The following is a 16,264-nucleotide window of genomic DNA, read 5'->3' as shown; positions in this document are numbered from 1 at the left end:
TTAATCAACATATTATATCCCGGGGGGTGTGGATTTAAAACATTGAAATTCTCTTTAAATTTCAATGAATTTTAAATTACAGTTTAAAGTTTACACTTGATGTTCATGTAAATATCAAAACTTGTTATTTTATTTTTTACCCGCGTCTTACTCAGGGAAAATTATATTCTTGTCTTACAACTTACATATTTTTATCAAATGTACAAATGTAAGTTTCTTTATTTATTCATTTATTCAATTATTCAATTATTCATTTATTTATTTATTCCTTTATTCCTTTATTCATTTATTCATTTATTCAATTATTCATATATTCATTTATTCGTTTGTTTATTTACTTATTTATCTATTCATTCATTTATTCATTTATTCATTTATTCACTTATTCACTTATTCACTTATTCATTTATTCATTTATTTATTTATTTATTTATTCATTTATTAATTTATTAATTTATTCATTGATTAAAATGCATATATTTAAATTCATTTATTCATTCTTTTCAATGTTCAATTTGTAAGAATGATAAATTTTTGTTTTACTTTAAAATTTATTTCTGCTGCAGAAGGAAATTTTGCAAAGTAACACTTTTGATGGTAGAAAAACAACGATATTACACAAATAAAGGTTTTAAGAGTTCCTTGGTGAAAGATAAGATCAGTCCCTTTAATTAACATATTATATCACCTGGTATGAAAGATAAGAACAATCCCTTTAATTAACATATTATATCACCTGGTATGAAGGATAAGAACAATCCCTTTAATTAACATATTATATCACCTGGTATGAAGGATAAGAACAATCCCTTTAATTAATATATTATATCACCTGGTATGAAGGATAAGAACAGCCCCTTTAATCAACATATTATATCACCTGGTATGAAAGATAAGAACAATCCCTTTAATTAACATATTATATCACCTGGTATGAAAGATAAGAATAGTCCCTTTAATTAACATATTATATCACCTGGTATGAAGGATAAGAACAATCCCTTTAATTAACATATTATATCACCTGATATGAAAGATAAGAACAATACCTTTAATTAACATATTATATCACCTGGTATGAAGGATAAGAACAATCCCTTTAATTAATATATTATATCACCTGATATGAAGGATAAGAACAATCCCTTCATATTATATCACCTGGTATGAAAGATAAGATCAGTCCCTTTAATTAACATATTATATCACCTGGTATGAAAGATAAGAATAGTCCCTTTAATTATATCACCTGGTAAAACCTCCCCCATGAATGAAAACAAGAACTGGAAAATTTCCCTGAAACAATAAAACTGTTTTGTATAAACAATTAGATCTAATTAAAAAAAACCATTCATTAAAAAATTCACATTTCCTATAAAACAACAACTTTGCAGATTTCTGTAACAGAAAAGTATAAATGTATAAAAAAAAATATAAAAATAAAAATATATGTAAATGAAAGGTAGGAGCATTGTGAAAATAAAGAATGAATAAATTGATTTGTGTTGAGATTGGAACATGATTGGAAAATAAAAAATATAAATATTTCCGAAAGAAAATGAATGTAGGGAAAAAATAAAAGTACACTGTATTTCCAACATGGCCAAAATTAAACTTCCCATATGTATTTCTGAATTCTGATTTTAAAAGGCAGTTTAACTTCCTTGGTGGATGATTTGTTTCATAATAAGGAAGTTCAGCCCTGGTACTTCATGTAGTATGTATATCATGTACTGCATGTAAAGATACGCTGAACTTCCTTAAATAGAGAAATAAACACCCTGTTTAAATCAGAAATACGAGGAAATTTGAAATTGGCTGGTAGAAATTAGGCTTGTTAATCGCTTTTAAAAACTATCGAAAAAACGATCGTTTTTCGTTATGTTTTAATTTTTTTCTAAAAACGATCGTTTCTTTTTACGAAAAAACTTTAGTTTTAGAAAACGGACAACTCGCTTTGAACTTTTGAGAAAACGAAAAACGATATTTTTTCAAAAACGATCGTTTTTTAAAAAAAATTTCGCTAATGCAATCTCAGTTTTATAAGAATTAATTTCAATTTTTTTTTCAATGTTTTTTTACCTCAAATTTTCCGACCGAAAAATGTATTTTCTCTTTGAAAGGTCGTTAACGATCGTTAAAGAAGGGTCGTTTTTAATAAAGGAAAAACGATCATTTTTAAAAACAATCTTTTTTTTAAAACGACAGTTTTTCTAACAAAAAACAATCGTTTTTAAAAACGATAGTTTCGTTTTTTATATTTTCTTCATCGTTTTAAAAACGAAACGATAGTTTTTAAAAAAAATTGGAAACGATCCATCCCTATCGTGTATGTATTAAAGAATACGTTTAAAAAAAAGTATTGAAGTACAGGAAGACGTAAAGAAAAACTAAAAAAATACAAATTGAGGTAAATGGATGGAATCTCTCAATCAACGAGGAAATATAAAGAACATGCCTAATTGTTGAAGATTGATAAGATGAGAATTACCTTCAAATTTGGTGAGTAAATGTTTAAAACCAGCGCATTCTCGTTTCCAATACTAAAAAGTAGACAGTAGACAGTAGACAGTAGACAGTAGACAGTAGACAGTAGACAGTAGACAGTAGACAGTAGACAGTAGACAGTAGACAGTAGACAGTAGACAGTAGACAGTAGACAGTAGACAGTAGACAGTAGACAGTAGACAATTAATTGTAGTCAGTAGACAGTAGACAATAGACAGAAGATACTCGATCTTAAGCTGTTTCTTTGTATGGGTCAAAATAAGAAATTAAACTAAATATATATATATTTTATTGTCTAGCGCCTAATATTTCTTACTTTGACCAACTGATTGCTTGAATCAAACTCTAATTTTTATCCTCATTTGCATTTTTACAACCATACGTCGCAGGCTGTGGAAATTGAAAGCCATAAATTTTGATAAAGCTACATAGTGTGAGTTGATAATATCAAAGATGTCTGGGTTAGAAATTTAGAGTTTGAGGTAAAATTCAGTATTTTAAAGTTATTTTACATTTTAGAATAAATGTTTGATACCTTGGTGTTCCTTTCTTGAAGATATTTTTCTGAACGAATTCTATGGATTTAGTGCAAACCTTCACTCCCTCCCAGTTCTCCACAGGCTCAGGTCTCAAAAATCTAGAAGTTAAAAAAGTTTGGGGTGTCTCAAAAAAAACTTTTTAAAACAACAATGTAAACTATTAATTGAAATATATATCATTGCGGTAAACAGTTTTTAAGCAAATCAAAATTAAATATTTTTCTTTAAAAAAAAAAATCTTGAAATTCGCTAAATTTTTTATGTCCAACGCAGTTTTTGAAAATGAGGTGAAATATTTATTTATGTTTTTTTATACAAAACAACTTGAATTCAAAGCTATCACCAGTTACAGGGCATTTCTATAGATGCAAAAGTATGAGTGAAAAGTTTGAATGATACCGTAATGCATCAAATAAAATTAAGTTTACACTCCCTTTAATGAAATAATATACCTGAGTTTTCCCAAGGGGGGCTTGGCATACGGAATCCCTCAAGTTTTTTTTTTTTATTCATTCTTGAAATTAAATCACAGAAAAGATAAGATTTTATTCGAAACATAATGAAAAGAATTTCGAAGTTAAAGTACATCTTTTGAAGCTATAAACAAAATGTGTTAAATGTTCCAAATATTTTGTTCGTTATTTCTAACAAAATATTTTTAATTTCGAAATACTTTCAGTTGTGTCAGTCATGAAGTATAAATTTTAGGGTTTTCTCCATTTCATAGAAAACATTTCAAAGAAAACCATTTTATGAACAAGACATTTCAGAGATAAGACATTTCATGGACAGGACAATTCATAGACAGGACATTTCATAGACAGGACAATTCGTAGATAGGACATTTCATAAGCAGGACATTCCATAGAGAGGACATTTCATAAGCAGGACATTTCAAAGAGAGGACATTTCATAAGCAGGACATTTCATAAGCAGGACATTTCATAGAGAGGACATTTCATAAGCAGGACATTTCAAAGAGAGGACATTTCATAAGCAGGACATTTCATAAGCAGGACATTTCATAGAGAGGACATGTCAAAGAGAGGACATTTCATAAGCAGGAAATTTCATAGACAGGACAATTTGTAGATTGAACATTTCATAGACAGGACAATAATTTGCAGATAGGACATTTCATAGATAAAACAATAATTCGTAGATAGGACATTTCATAGATAGGACAATAATTCGTAGATAGGACATTTCATAGAAGACAATTCAAAGACAGGACATTGCTAAGACATGACATTGTGAAGACATGACATTGTAAAGACATGGCATTGCAAAGACAGGACATATAATAAATAGGAAATTTCATAGACAGAGAAAATTTTTCATAGAGGATCTGGATTTCCTGAACAACGGAAATATTAATAGTTTGATTTTTAAATTCTAAGTTGAGTGGGTTGACTATGATTAGAAAAAGTTATTGCAAAGCTGGGTTCTCAAGCTAGTTATAAAATGTACTTTACAATATGTACTTACATGAACTGACAAGGGAGGGTAATGTACTCCAAAATCCTTGTTATTAGACAAGGAAAAATGCAAACAAAAAGTTTAAGACTCCATACTTGACCCATCAATGAATTCGAGTATAACGTGCAAGAAATTAATTTTATCAATTTTTCTAATTGATTGATCATTGGAGGACCATGCACTTTCTTTATCTATTTAATTGAAGGATTTTGTTATTATTACTAACATTAGGTGGAAAAAATAATCAAAACAGCCAAGAGCTATTTTCCACCTAATTGCTTTATACTTGTACTGTTAATATAATCATCAATTTTGTGATTGTAAACTCTATCTGTATACAGATACATTTATTTAGCAATAAACTTTATCTTATCTTATCTAGGTAATGTTTTTCCAACTAAACAATGATGCCTCAATGAAAAAAATTTACCTTTAGTATAAATATGCTTCCTTTACAAGTCCCTTTCTGGATTGAAAAATTTTATTAAACCTTTCGGAGACCAATTTTTTCCGAAGCTCTCCGATAAATGAACAGAGGAGCAATTGTAAACGATGAAAACTTCTTTAACTGAAATTGCAATGACAACTTGCTGAAAATACCACTTACAAACATAAGCATCAGACATGAACTTCAATTCAGACATGTCTAAATATATTTCTTTGGTTTCATTTATACTTTTTATAGAAATCCTTTGTATCATTTATACTTTTTATAAAAATCCTTGGTTTCATTTATACACTTTTTATAGAAATCATTGGTTTCATTTTTATTTTATAGAAATCCTTGGTTTCATTCATTATTTTTATAGAAATCCTTGGTTTCATTTATACTTTTTATAGAAATCCTTTGGTTTCATTTATACTTTTTATAGAAATCCTTCGTTTCATTAATAATTTTTATAGAAATCCTTGGTTTCATTTATACTTTTTATAGAAATCCTTGGTTTCATTCATAATTTTTATAGAAATCCTTGGTTTCATTTATACTTTTTATAGAAATCCTTTGGTTTCATTTATACTTTTTATAGAAATCCTTGTTATCCGTTATTCATTTATAGAAATCCTTGGTTTCATTTATACTTATACAAAGGAAAAGGATAACTATTTATTACTGTGAAAATGAACAAAATTTAATATAATTTTTTTGCTCTATGAATATATGACATCTGACTCATAATCGGTAAACTATTTTATTTCTAATATGATCCCGTTAAATACATCCAGATTTCACTAAGAAATGTTGCACATTTTCAAGATTCAAGAACTTACAACCTTTGGATCAATGTTCCCTGACGTAAAAATTTATAAAAGTTGGTTTAGATTAAGCTCTTTTCTTGATTTTCAAACGAATTAATCATACAAAATTGTGACAGAAGATAAAAATCAAAAATTGTTTACCCCGTAACTTTGCTTTATTTTACCTTTCAAGTTTAAAACAACTTCAAAAGTTCTGATCAAACTTTTTTCAAACTTTTAACTAATTCTTAGTAGATTACAAAAAAAACATTATTTTAGTTCAAAAAAGTAAAGGAAAAAATTGTCGCAACGCGTCGCGGCATAAAATGCGAGAAAATATATATTTGGCTTGTCTGTGTGTGTGTGTGTGTGTGTCGATCCAATCAACGTCAAAACGGCTAAATAGATTGGACCTAATTATTGTGTAACAATTCACGTGACCCCCGGAAAGCTGAAATTAAACTATTTTGCCCTTGAAAAAATTCGACAATTATTTTTTTTTAAAAATGCATCTATTCAAATAGAAAAGCAGCGGAATTTTGCGTTTTTTGGAGAATGTTGAAAAAATTGGCAACATGAAAATTAACAATTAAAAGTTAAAATTGTTTTATAGAAAACCTAGTATTATGTGCTGAATTATCTTCAAGGTTTTAAACCAAAAAATGTCAAGAATATTAACATTAACAATTTTGTTTAATTTGCTCACATTTTAAGATCAAATAAATAAAAAATTCCTTGAAAATTCGCGAACATTCTATTTCCTTTTCCACTGTAACTCCAAGAACCCATCACCTACAAAATATACTATTAAATACTTTTTTATTCTTTATTTTATTGGAGCAGGGTGTCTTTCAAATTTCATGGACTTTTGTTTGCCAAACATAGATGTCAGCACATAATTTAATATTACTATGTCCATAGTATTTTCCCGACGGAACTCCCGTTTCACCGTACTTAGAACGTACACAGTCGCAGACGTCTTTTATTTGTAAAAAGTATTGGTCAAAGTAACTCGGCTCAGGACTGTTAAAGCTTAGGCTCATAAGCTTTAAACATATAAATTTATAATTTAATATGAAGCGCGGGTAAATAGAATGAGTACCTATGACAATGAGTGCCAGGAACTCCTGCTAGCATGGTTCTTGTTTACTATAGAGTACAGTAAAAAAAAGGTGGTTTGAAATTCAACAGTTAAAAGATAAAAGCGCCCTAAAAGCCTAGTTTCTTAAATCAATGTAAAATTCTAAAATATGACACACTCCTCGGTTTTTTTAGGAATTCGCTTGAACGTAAAAAATCAGAAACGGACCAATAGAACGATGTATACATACATTATTATTGTTTAGCTAACTAACTTTTATTTTTGTAACTTGAGATGCTAAAATCTGAATGTTTGATATTATAAATAATCATATATTAGTTTAATACACGTCTCGTTTGAAAAGTAAAAATGATGGTAATACTGAATTTAAACTATTTTAAATTTGCCTCTTTTTATCATAATTAAAATTTGTTGACATTTAATAGATACGTTTACTTATCAGTCCTTAACACTGATAAGAAGAATGAATTTTAACATATCTAGATATATAATAAATATCTTCGCTTAAATATATATACATACTAGCTAAAGTGCCTGGCGTTTCCCGTACTTGATATTCTATTTGGATATATATGAGATAGTTATATATATATATTTGGATATATATGAGATAGTTATATATATATTTGGATATATATGAGAAAGTTATATATATATATTTGGATATATATGAGATAGTTATATATATATATATATTTGTTCGTTATAGCTGGCTCAGATTATTTGATCTGTCTGTCTGTTTGTTTGTCCGATCATAACTCAGGAACCCCAGGACCGATTTGCCTTATGGACTTCTATCGTGAAAAGTAGCTGAAATCTTCACTTACGAGCAAGTTCGGATAAACGACGGGAGTAAATATGAATAACCAGAGCTGAAAACTTTAGAATGTGATATCCTTAATCCCGATCTGTTGACTTATCTGGAGATTAAATTCATGAGGAAAACAAGCCATATTTACTCTGGATATTAAGAAAAAGAGTGGATTAAGCATTAATCCTGATATCCACCATTCTAAAGTTTTCAGCTCTGGGCAAAGCTGGGTTCCTAAGCTAGTATACACATAAAGTTTTAATATCTGTTTGTCTGTTTTTTTGACCGATCATAACTCAGGAACCCATTGACCGATTTGCCTGCTCGGGAGACCCATAAGAATGTTCTTAGCTTGGTTTTGAGATTATACGTTGACCTGGTCCACTATTACCGGGAAAATGGCTAAAATCGTAATTTACGACAATGACTGGTAAACTTTGACTCCCCTGGGCAACGCCGGGTTCCCAAGCTAGTATATTGTTTTGTGAATCCACAAACGAAAACTGAAAAATCTGCGAAATTTTAGATTGATTTAAATTTGGAAACTTGCAACAAAATTGATGGCAGAAAACATTTTAAAGCTACGATTCTTTAAAATGTTCCCCAAATTCAAAATATTTAAAAATCAAATTTAAAAACCAAATATTATAGTTTGAATTTTGTAGTAAAGGAAAGTGATCAATTACAACTTGAAAGTTCATTTTGAAACTATTGTTATTTTCTAAAAAGGAATATTTGAATTTGATCGAATTATAACCTGTCCATTTTTTGTTGAGACTACAGGGGGTGGAAGTCCGATCTTTGGAAGCAATCGTTTACCAAGAACTCGTCTTAAAAGAAGCAGCAGACCTGGAAGCAGGAAGAGCAGCATTATATAAAAGAGCATCCTAGCGGCTTCTCACGGGTTTCTGCAATTATTATGTTTTTAAAGCATTAGATATTGTCATGAAAATAGCAATATTTAAAAAATCCATTAATCCAGAAAGGGTGTTATTGAAAACAAACAATAAAACAGGATTATATCAGATAATTATCAGTCAATTTATAATTTTAATTACATTATTTAGATTTTCATAAATTTTCACAAATTTAAAGAACCCATAAAATATGAAGATTGATTTTTTGTTGCTATTTTGATATATCCATTATTTTTTATTGTCGATGGTAACGATTATCTTTTATAATTTGAAATGAACTAAAAATTATGATTTCATAAAACTCTTTATGCATTACACGCAAGCACACACCTTGTTTATTTTTTTACGCATAAGCTTAGACTTAGGCAAGCACAACATATAAAGGATCAGTTCTTTGCACGAAGAATATTATCTAGTTTAAAGTTGATAAACGATTGAATTAAAGAAAAGGAGGATACAATTGTTACAATTTATTTTCGGATCAATATGAATCCTTGTATTCTAACTAGGGACGGGCACTTTAGATTTTTTTCAAAACTCATTTTTTAATTTTTGGATAATTTCATAACGAACTTTTTTTAAAGTTGTCGTTTTGAAGAAAAAATCGTTTTCCGTTTTAATAACGAAAAAAGATATTTTTATCATTTTCCCTTTCATCACGAAAAACCATATTTTTGCACAATATTTTTTCGTTTTCCGTTTTAAAACGAAGATCGATCGTTTTCCTTTTAAAAACGTAAAATGCATTTTTTCCGTTTTCCATTTCAAAACGGAAAACGATGCCGATGAACTTTATACAGCAGAGACTTTTATAACCATCTCATCCCTGGAAGTATATTGATAAACACATAGTGATAAAAATGGTAAATGAAAACAGCGCAGTTTAAAAGTTTTCACTGTAAACTTGCCAATGCATTGCAATGTCTCATTTAGACGATTTTTAATGATTTATCCAGGTTGTAACATGGCTTTCAGAGATTTTACATAATTTAAAATTTTATTTTTGATATATTTCTGTCGTGAAATTATGCCAGCTTATTTTTGAAACTGAAAAAATAAACAGGGTTTCCAACAAAGCATGAAACTTTAATTTCGACATCTGAAGGTTAAACTCGGTTCTCCCCCCTCCTCCCCCCTCCTTCCCCGGCCCTTTACCTTGACAATTCCATAAGTTTAGGCATTCCAAGTTAAACTATAAATGATGGAATATCGTTATTATTATGCCAAAAAAGTTTACATTTCAAAAGAATTGAGTCTTTGCCACAAACTCGATCTGGTTTCCTATAATTTTGCAACCCAATGTCGTGTAGACCTTAAATTTTAAACTATGAATAATGTTAGATCAAATAATCTAAGTTTGAAATATCAAAGGTTTTCACTTTGCAATCAGTCGCAAAGAATCAATTATTTTTCAACCTTTAACTTAATTTAAATTGATATTCCCCTGTTGTCTATATGTAGTGTCAATGTTCATGTAGTGTCATATTCACGCATATGCAGTTCTAGGTATTTGAACTTGCAACAGCAGATTCAGAACTATATAATAGTGACCAATAATGACTAAATCCTCCAGAGCTCACAAAAAATAAGTGTTCTCTGTAATGTGTATTCATAGTAACAAGGCCAGTTTTTTCCTCCGAAACGAAAAACGAATTTTTCAGTTTTTCGTTTTGAAACAGAAAACGAGCTTTTGTTCAGTTGTCTTTTGAAAAGAGAAGAAGATTAATTTTTCAGTTTTTCGTTTTTAAACGAAAAACAAATTCCTTCAGTTTTCCGATTTAAGACGAAAAACAATTCTTTCAGTTCTCCGTTCTTTATATCTTTGTATATTATTCTTGGTTTAGTCATCCTTGTATTTTATCCTTGGCTTTAGCAATCCTTGTATACTATCTTTGGTTTAGCAATCCTTGTCTATCATCCTTAATTTTAACAATCCCTTAGACTATCCTTGGTTTAGCAATCCATACATAATATCCTTGGCTAGCAATCCTTATATATAACCCTTAGTTTTAACAATCCTTGTATACTATCATTGACTTAACATTTCGTAAATGCTATGCTTGGTTTAGCAAACATTGTATACTATCTTTGTAAACTATCCTTGTATACTATCCTTGGTTTCAGCAATCCTTGAATACTATCCTTGGTTTGAGCAATCCTTGCATATCATCCTTGGTTTTAGCAATCTTTGTATACTATCCTTGGTTTAGAAATTCTTGAATACTATCCTTGCTTTGAGCAATTCTTGCTATATCATCCTTGGTCTTAGCAATCCTTGCATATCATCCTTGGTTTTAGCAATCCTTAAATACTATCATGGGTTTAGAAATTCTTGAATACTATCCTTGGTTTTAGCAATTCTAGCATACCATCTTTGGTTTGAGCAATCCTTGCATATCATCCTTGGTTTTAGCAATCCTTGAAAGCTATTCTTGTTTTTAGCAATCCTTGAATACTATTCTTGGTTTTAGCATCCTATCATACCATCATTGGTTTTAGCAATCCTTGTATATTATCCTTGGCTCTAGCTTGGTAGCAAGCTGAAAAATTTACTGAACAGAACAGAACAAAAAGTCAGTTTTATCAAAACAAAAATGTTCGTACTTTTTCCTCTTATCTTTTTATACAGAAAAATTCCAGTTTGTCGTTAAGCAGTTTATTTTTATCTTTATCTTTTAAAAGATATTTGCAAACTATGCATGATTAAAACAAGGAAATAAAAGGGACTGATCAGAAAATTTGTTTATTCATGGTTCTCAAATAAAATTCTAGAACGTACCTAAAGACCCTTTCTACTTTCTATTGTGAGGCTGGGAAGAAAGTGAAAGAAATGTTTATATGGCCATATTTTTTTTAAAGACTAACTAATCTAAAAAAAAATCTTAAGCTTAATGTTGGATGTGTTTAAAAAACTCGACGAAAATACGTCTGCAAACCCTCAAACGATTAAACTTTTAAACCATTTAATAAGATTTAAAAAATAATGAAATATTGGAAAAATTTATTAATATTTCTAATGTCTTAATCAAAACAAATGCAGAGCAAAGTCACAGGAAAGAAATAATTATGAGAATTGAAAGGGGGGAATATTTCTCACTTATTCTTTCGATGTCTCCAAAGTTCTGTGTTATAATATAGTACAGGGTGTCCCAATAAACATGGGAATTCAGTGAGGAATTCGATATCGTCTTTTTTATATAATTCTTTGATTTAGTATAGTGATTGATAACTACTGAGAAAGCTGTAATCTGTAAGAGTTTCGTCTGCTATGTTCACAATCACATTTTGTTTGTTTATGTTTTGACTGCATGCGGTTGTACTTAGTAAAACAAGAAAATTGCAGTATACAAACAGAGCTGAAAACTTTAGAATGGTGGATATCGGGATTAATGCTTGATCCTCTCTTTTTTTATAATCTCAAGATTAACATAATCTTGCAAGATTATCTTAATAGTGTATGAAAAACTGTAATCACCAGAGAAACTGTAGCAACCAATCAGAGAAAAGCGGACAACCAATGAGAGAACAGAAATATTCTCATTGGAGAAAACAATTAACTGATATCCAAGGAGAGTGAAAAAGAGTGCATTAGGGCAAAAATGAAAAGTTTCCACAGTGGATGTTCGGATCAAGAAGTCAGGATTAAAGTTTATCCATTCTAAAGTTCCCAGCTCAGAGTAAACTTGTCCGTCTTCACTGTTCATCTTGCGAATACATTATAGACACATCTTTACAGTCTTTTACCGTCTTCATAAACTAAACTCTAGCAGACATAATTATATTATGGATTAAATTAGGTATTACAATGCTTATTCATAACAAAGACAATATCCAATTCGTCACTGAATTCCCATGTTTTTGGGACACCCTGAAGGTAGAAATAATTATTTTTGAAAAAAATGTATATTTACTGACAACGATTGATTTCAATATTTGACGTAATTTGATTGCAAAAAATAAACTCTTTCAAAAAATCGTTTTTCATCGATTAAGAGCGAAAATATTTCTTATACGTACCATTTATACTTATTATTTATAACTTTTGAGGTTTTGTGTGCGAAAACTTTGAATTTCAGCAAAAACAATTGCGCACCTCAATTTTGCAGTGGAATATGAATCTGAAGCACGCCCTCCCCCCATATTCCTCTTTTAGTTGCGCCACTTTCTTACACAGGGTTACCCACAAAAGATGAAAAATCAAAGACGACTGTACGAAACTTGACATACCAATTCAATTTCAAGACTTTATTAAACGTTTAAAATGCAATCTTCAAAACTTTAAAGAGTTTTGGGTTGTACTGAAAGTCTAATCCTTTGTGGGTAACCCTGTATATTTACAGAGTACAACGACCCATGATACCAACATAACCCTGTATATTTACAGAGTACAACGACCCATGATACCAACATAACCCTGTATATTTACAGAGTACAACGACCCATGATACCAACATAACCCTGTATATTTACAGAGTACAACGACCCATGATACCAACATAACCCTGTATATTTACAAAGTACAACGACCCATGATACCAACATAACATAAGTCTCAAGGCTATGCAGTGTACGGTGTATATATGAATATAACTTGTTGAGGTAGGTCAATGGTGGATTCATCAATCATTGGAAATACAGGGGGATATATACCACCTACCATCCCTCCTCCAATACAGGGGGATATATACCCCCTACCATCCCTCCCCCAATACAGGGGATATACCCCCCACCATCCCTCCTCCAATACGGGGATATATACCCCCTACCATCCCTCCTCCAATACAGGGGATATACCCCCCACCATCCCTCCTCCAATACGGGGATATATACCCCCTACCATCCCTCCTCCAATACAGGGGATATACCCCCCACCATCCCTCCTCCAATACGGGGATATATACCCCCTACCATCCCTCCTCCAATACAGGGGATATACCCCCCACCATCCCTCCTCCAATACNTGTTTGACAGATTTACCAAACTGTTTCATAGATTTACCAAACTGTTTAACAGATTTACTAAACTGTTTAAAAGATTTACCAAGTGTTTGGCAGATTTACCAAACTGTTTGATAGGTTAACCAAACTGTTTGATAGATTAACCAAACTAACCTAACGGCAGATGTAAGATGGGTTGAAAGGTTTGGTAATTAAATGACCAGTAAAACAGAGTAGCCAAATCATAAGTAATATAAGCTGAATAATATGTGAGATAGGATAAACTATTCGATAATATTATCTAACGATAGAGTGACCGAACTGTTTGAGAGACTGAAGTATTGGATCCTGCTAACTGTTACTGTTGTGTTGACTAGTCCACTGTCCAGACTAAACTGACGAGTGTGATAACGATTTAGATTCACACAACAGTAATATAGTAAAGATTATATTATACTAGCTGGAGTGTCCATCATTGTCTGTTAAATTTTAAAAAATCGACTTTAAAAAAATCGATTTTTGAAAACAAAAATTTGGAATTTTTAGCCTATGTTACCCTCGGGGTAATCAAGGGTTCCCTCAAAACATTTGAGCTCTTTCGTCCAGCCGCCAGCTATAGCAACAAACATATATGAGCGAAGAGCATTATTATAAAGATAGATACATACAGGGTGGCCAAAACTTTTTTGAAGAAATCCGTACTTTTTTAGAACCAATCCGTACAATCCGTACATTTTTTGGGAAAAAATCCGTATAATCCGTACATTTTTTTTTGAAAAAATCCGTACAATCCATACAATTTTTTGATAAAATCCGTACAATCCATACAATTTTTGAAAAAAAATCCGTACAAACCGTATATTTAAGAAAAATGTAAATATTTTTGAAAAAACACATCAAAATTCAACTGTTCATGTGTGAGGGTTTAAACTTCGTCAGCAGGAGAAGTACATTGCGTTTTGATCTATCTGTAAAGAAGTACCTTAATACATATTTATACAAGTAAATTAGGATGAGAATGAGAAGAGAAAGAAGTAAATTAGGATGAGAATGAGAGGAGAAACAAGTAAATTAGGATGATAATGAGAAGAGAAAGCAGTAAATTAGGATGAGAATGAGAGGAGAAACAAGTAAATTAGGATGAAAATGAGAGGAGATACAAGTAAATTAGGACGAGAATGAGAAGAGAAACAAGTAAATTAGGATGAGAATGAGAGGAGAAACAAGTAAATTAGGATGAGAATGAGAAACAAGTAAATTAGGATGAGAATGAGAGGAGAAACAAGTAAATTAGGATGAGAATGAGAGGAGAAACAAGTAAATTAGGATGAGAATGAGAAGAGAAACAAGTAAATTAGGATGAGAATGAGAAGAGAAAGAAGTAAATTAGGATGAGAATAAGAGGAGATACAAATAAATTAGGATGAGAATGAGAAGAGAAACAGGATAAATAAACATTAAAAATCTATAATTATGGCATTTAGTCTTTTACTTCTCTTCATTGGGCTGGGTTTCCTTGTTAAGGCTTTTTAGAAAGCTCATTATATAGCAAAATCAATGTTCTCGAAAAACTATGAATGAATTTTAATTGTCAATTGAAACAACAATCAACCAATTCGTACATTTTGGCCACCCTGTACATACGCTATGTTTAAAACAAGGCTATATTTGATTCAAAATGAGATTAAAACATCGAATTATCTTATTTACTATTCTCTTTTAAAATTCTGTAAACCTTTATAAGCAGGGACCGGACTGTATCATGATAAAATTAAGAATAGTTAAATGAAATCCCCCCTCTCCTCCTCCAATATAAGTTACGAATAAGAGCAAAAAGCTCTACTTAATTATAGTGTGTTGAAAAGGAGACAGAATATTGCGTAATTCAGACATTCTTTTAGATTACTTTAGAAAAATCTAAATTTCAGAAATTATATGTTTTCGTATTCAAGATGAAAAATTTTATGTTAAATATTTCAAAGCATGAATTCTGCTAGACCATGAAGTCAATGTGTGAAATCTCAAAAAAGAACACAGAAGGGGGAGGGGGGGTCTTACTATCATTTTTTAGTTTCCTCTCAGTGATTTGCATTCATTTAAAGATTACTCTTTAAAATGCATCTAAAAAACCTGTTTAAAAATTGTGCAACGTTGAACCAAGAGCTAAACATGTTCTGGCGATTTAAATTTGTTTTGAGCTTTTTTTTCAATGGCAATAAATTTGACTTAGATGATTACAGCGGGGCCAACGAAAATGTGGAAGAGGAAGACGACATTTAGGATCTTTTGTGTGTATTTGTTGATTCACAACGATACCTTTATCTGATCTAGTTTGAGTTAAATATGAATGTTTATGATTCTGAAAACTATTTATTTTCATTTGTGGTTTCTCTTTTAAACTTTAAAGTGATTTGCGCACGTCCAAGAATGTAATGCAAGGAAAATTAATTGCAGCTGCGTATACTTTGCGCACATATTGAAACCAGTTCTCTCTGGGCGAAATTTGTAAACAAGAATAGATGCATCAGTGTTCATTTAGTATCTGAGGAGGTTAAAAGCATTGAATTTTGATAATTCACATAATAGTTTCCAATGACCAGAATATTTCATTGGTTATTATTTGAAAGATGGATTCCATGTCAGGCTTAGACATCCGTCTTGTGTTTACATTACCGCCCAGTGACAGTACACTGCAGTACAACAGATTCGTACACCTCTGAAATAACTTTCCTTGC

The 16,264-nt window shown here is 30.6% G+C and overlaps 1 protein-coding gene across 1 annotated transcript in view; it reads right to left on the bottom strand.

The window, feature by feature from the left end:
• The window catches only part of LOC111697646 (cholinesterase 1), a 26,066-nt gene extending 15,918 nt beyond the window's left edge, over positions 1–10,148 (bottom strand). The window contains exons 1-8 of the mRNA XM_023467719.1: positions 10,037–10,148; positions 9,748–9,784; positions 8,433–8,583; positions 6,497–6,554; positions 3,500–3,536; positions 3,044–3,145; positions 2,492–2,543; positions 1,250–1,296 (exon numbers count right to left, since the gene is read on the bottom strand). Coding sequence (XP_023323487.1) covers positions 1,250–1,296; positions 2,492–2,543; positions 3,044–3,145; positions 3,500–3,536; positions 6,497–6,554; positions 8,433–8,561 — 425 coding nt within the window. The 5' untranslated portion in view covers positions 8,562–8,583; positions 9,748–9,784; positions 10,037–10,148. The remainder of the gene's footprint in view (positions 1–1,249; positions 1,297–2,491; positions 2,544–3,043; positions 3,146–3,499; positions 3,537–6,496; positions 6,555–8,432; positions 8,584–9,747; positions 9,785–10,036) is intronic.
• Positions 10,149–16,264: the final 6,116 nt, after the last annotated feature.

The sequence above is a fragment of the Eurytemora carolleeae genome, unplaced genomic scaffold (assembly GCF_000591075.1).
Source record: "Eurytemora carolleeae unplaced genomic scaffold, Eaff_2.0 scaffold133, whole genome shotgun sequence".
Taxonomy (NCBI): Eukaryota; Metazoa; Arthropoda; class Copepoda; order Calanoida; family Temoridae; genus Eurytemora; species Eurytemora carolleeae.
This window is presented reverse-complemented; position numbering and strand designations above follow the sequence as displayed.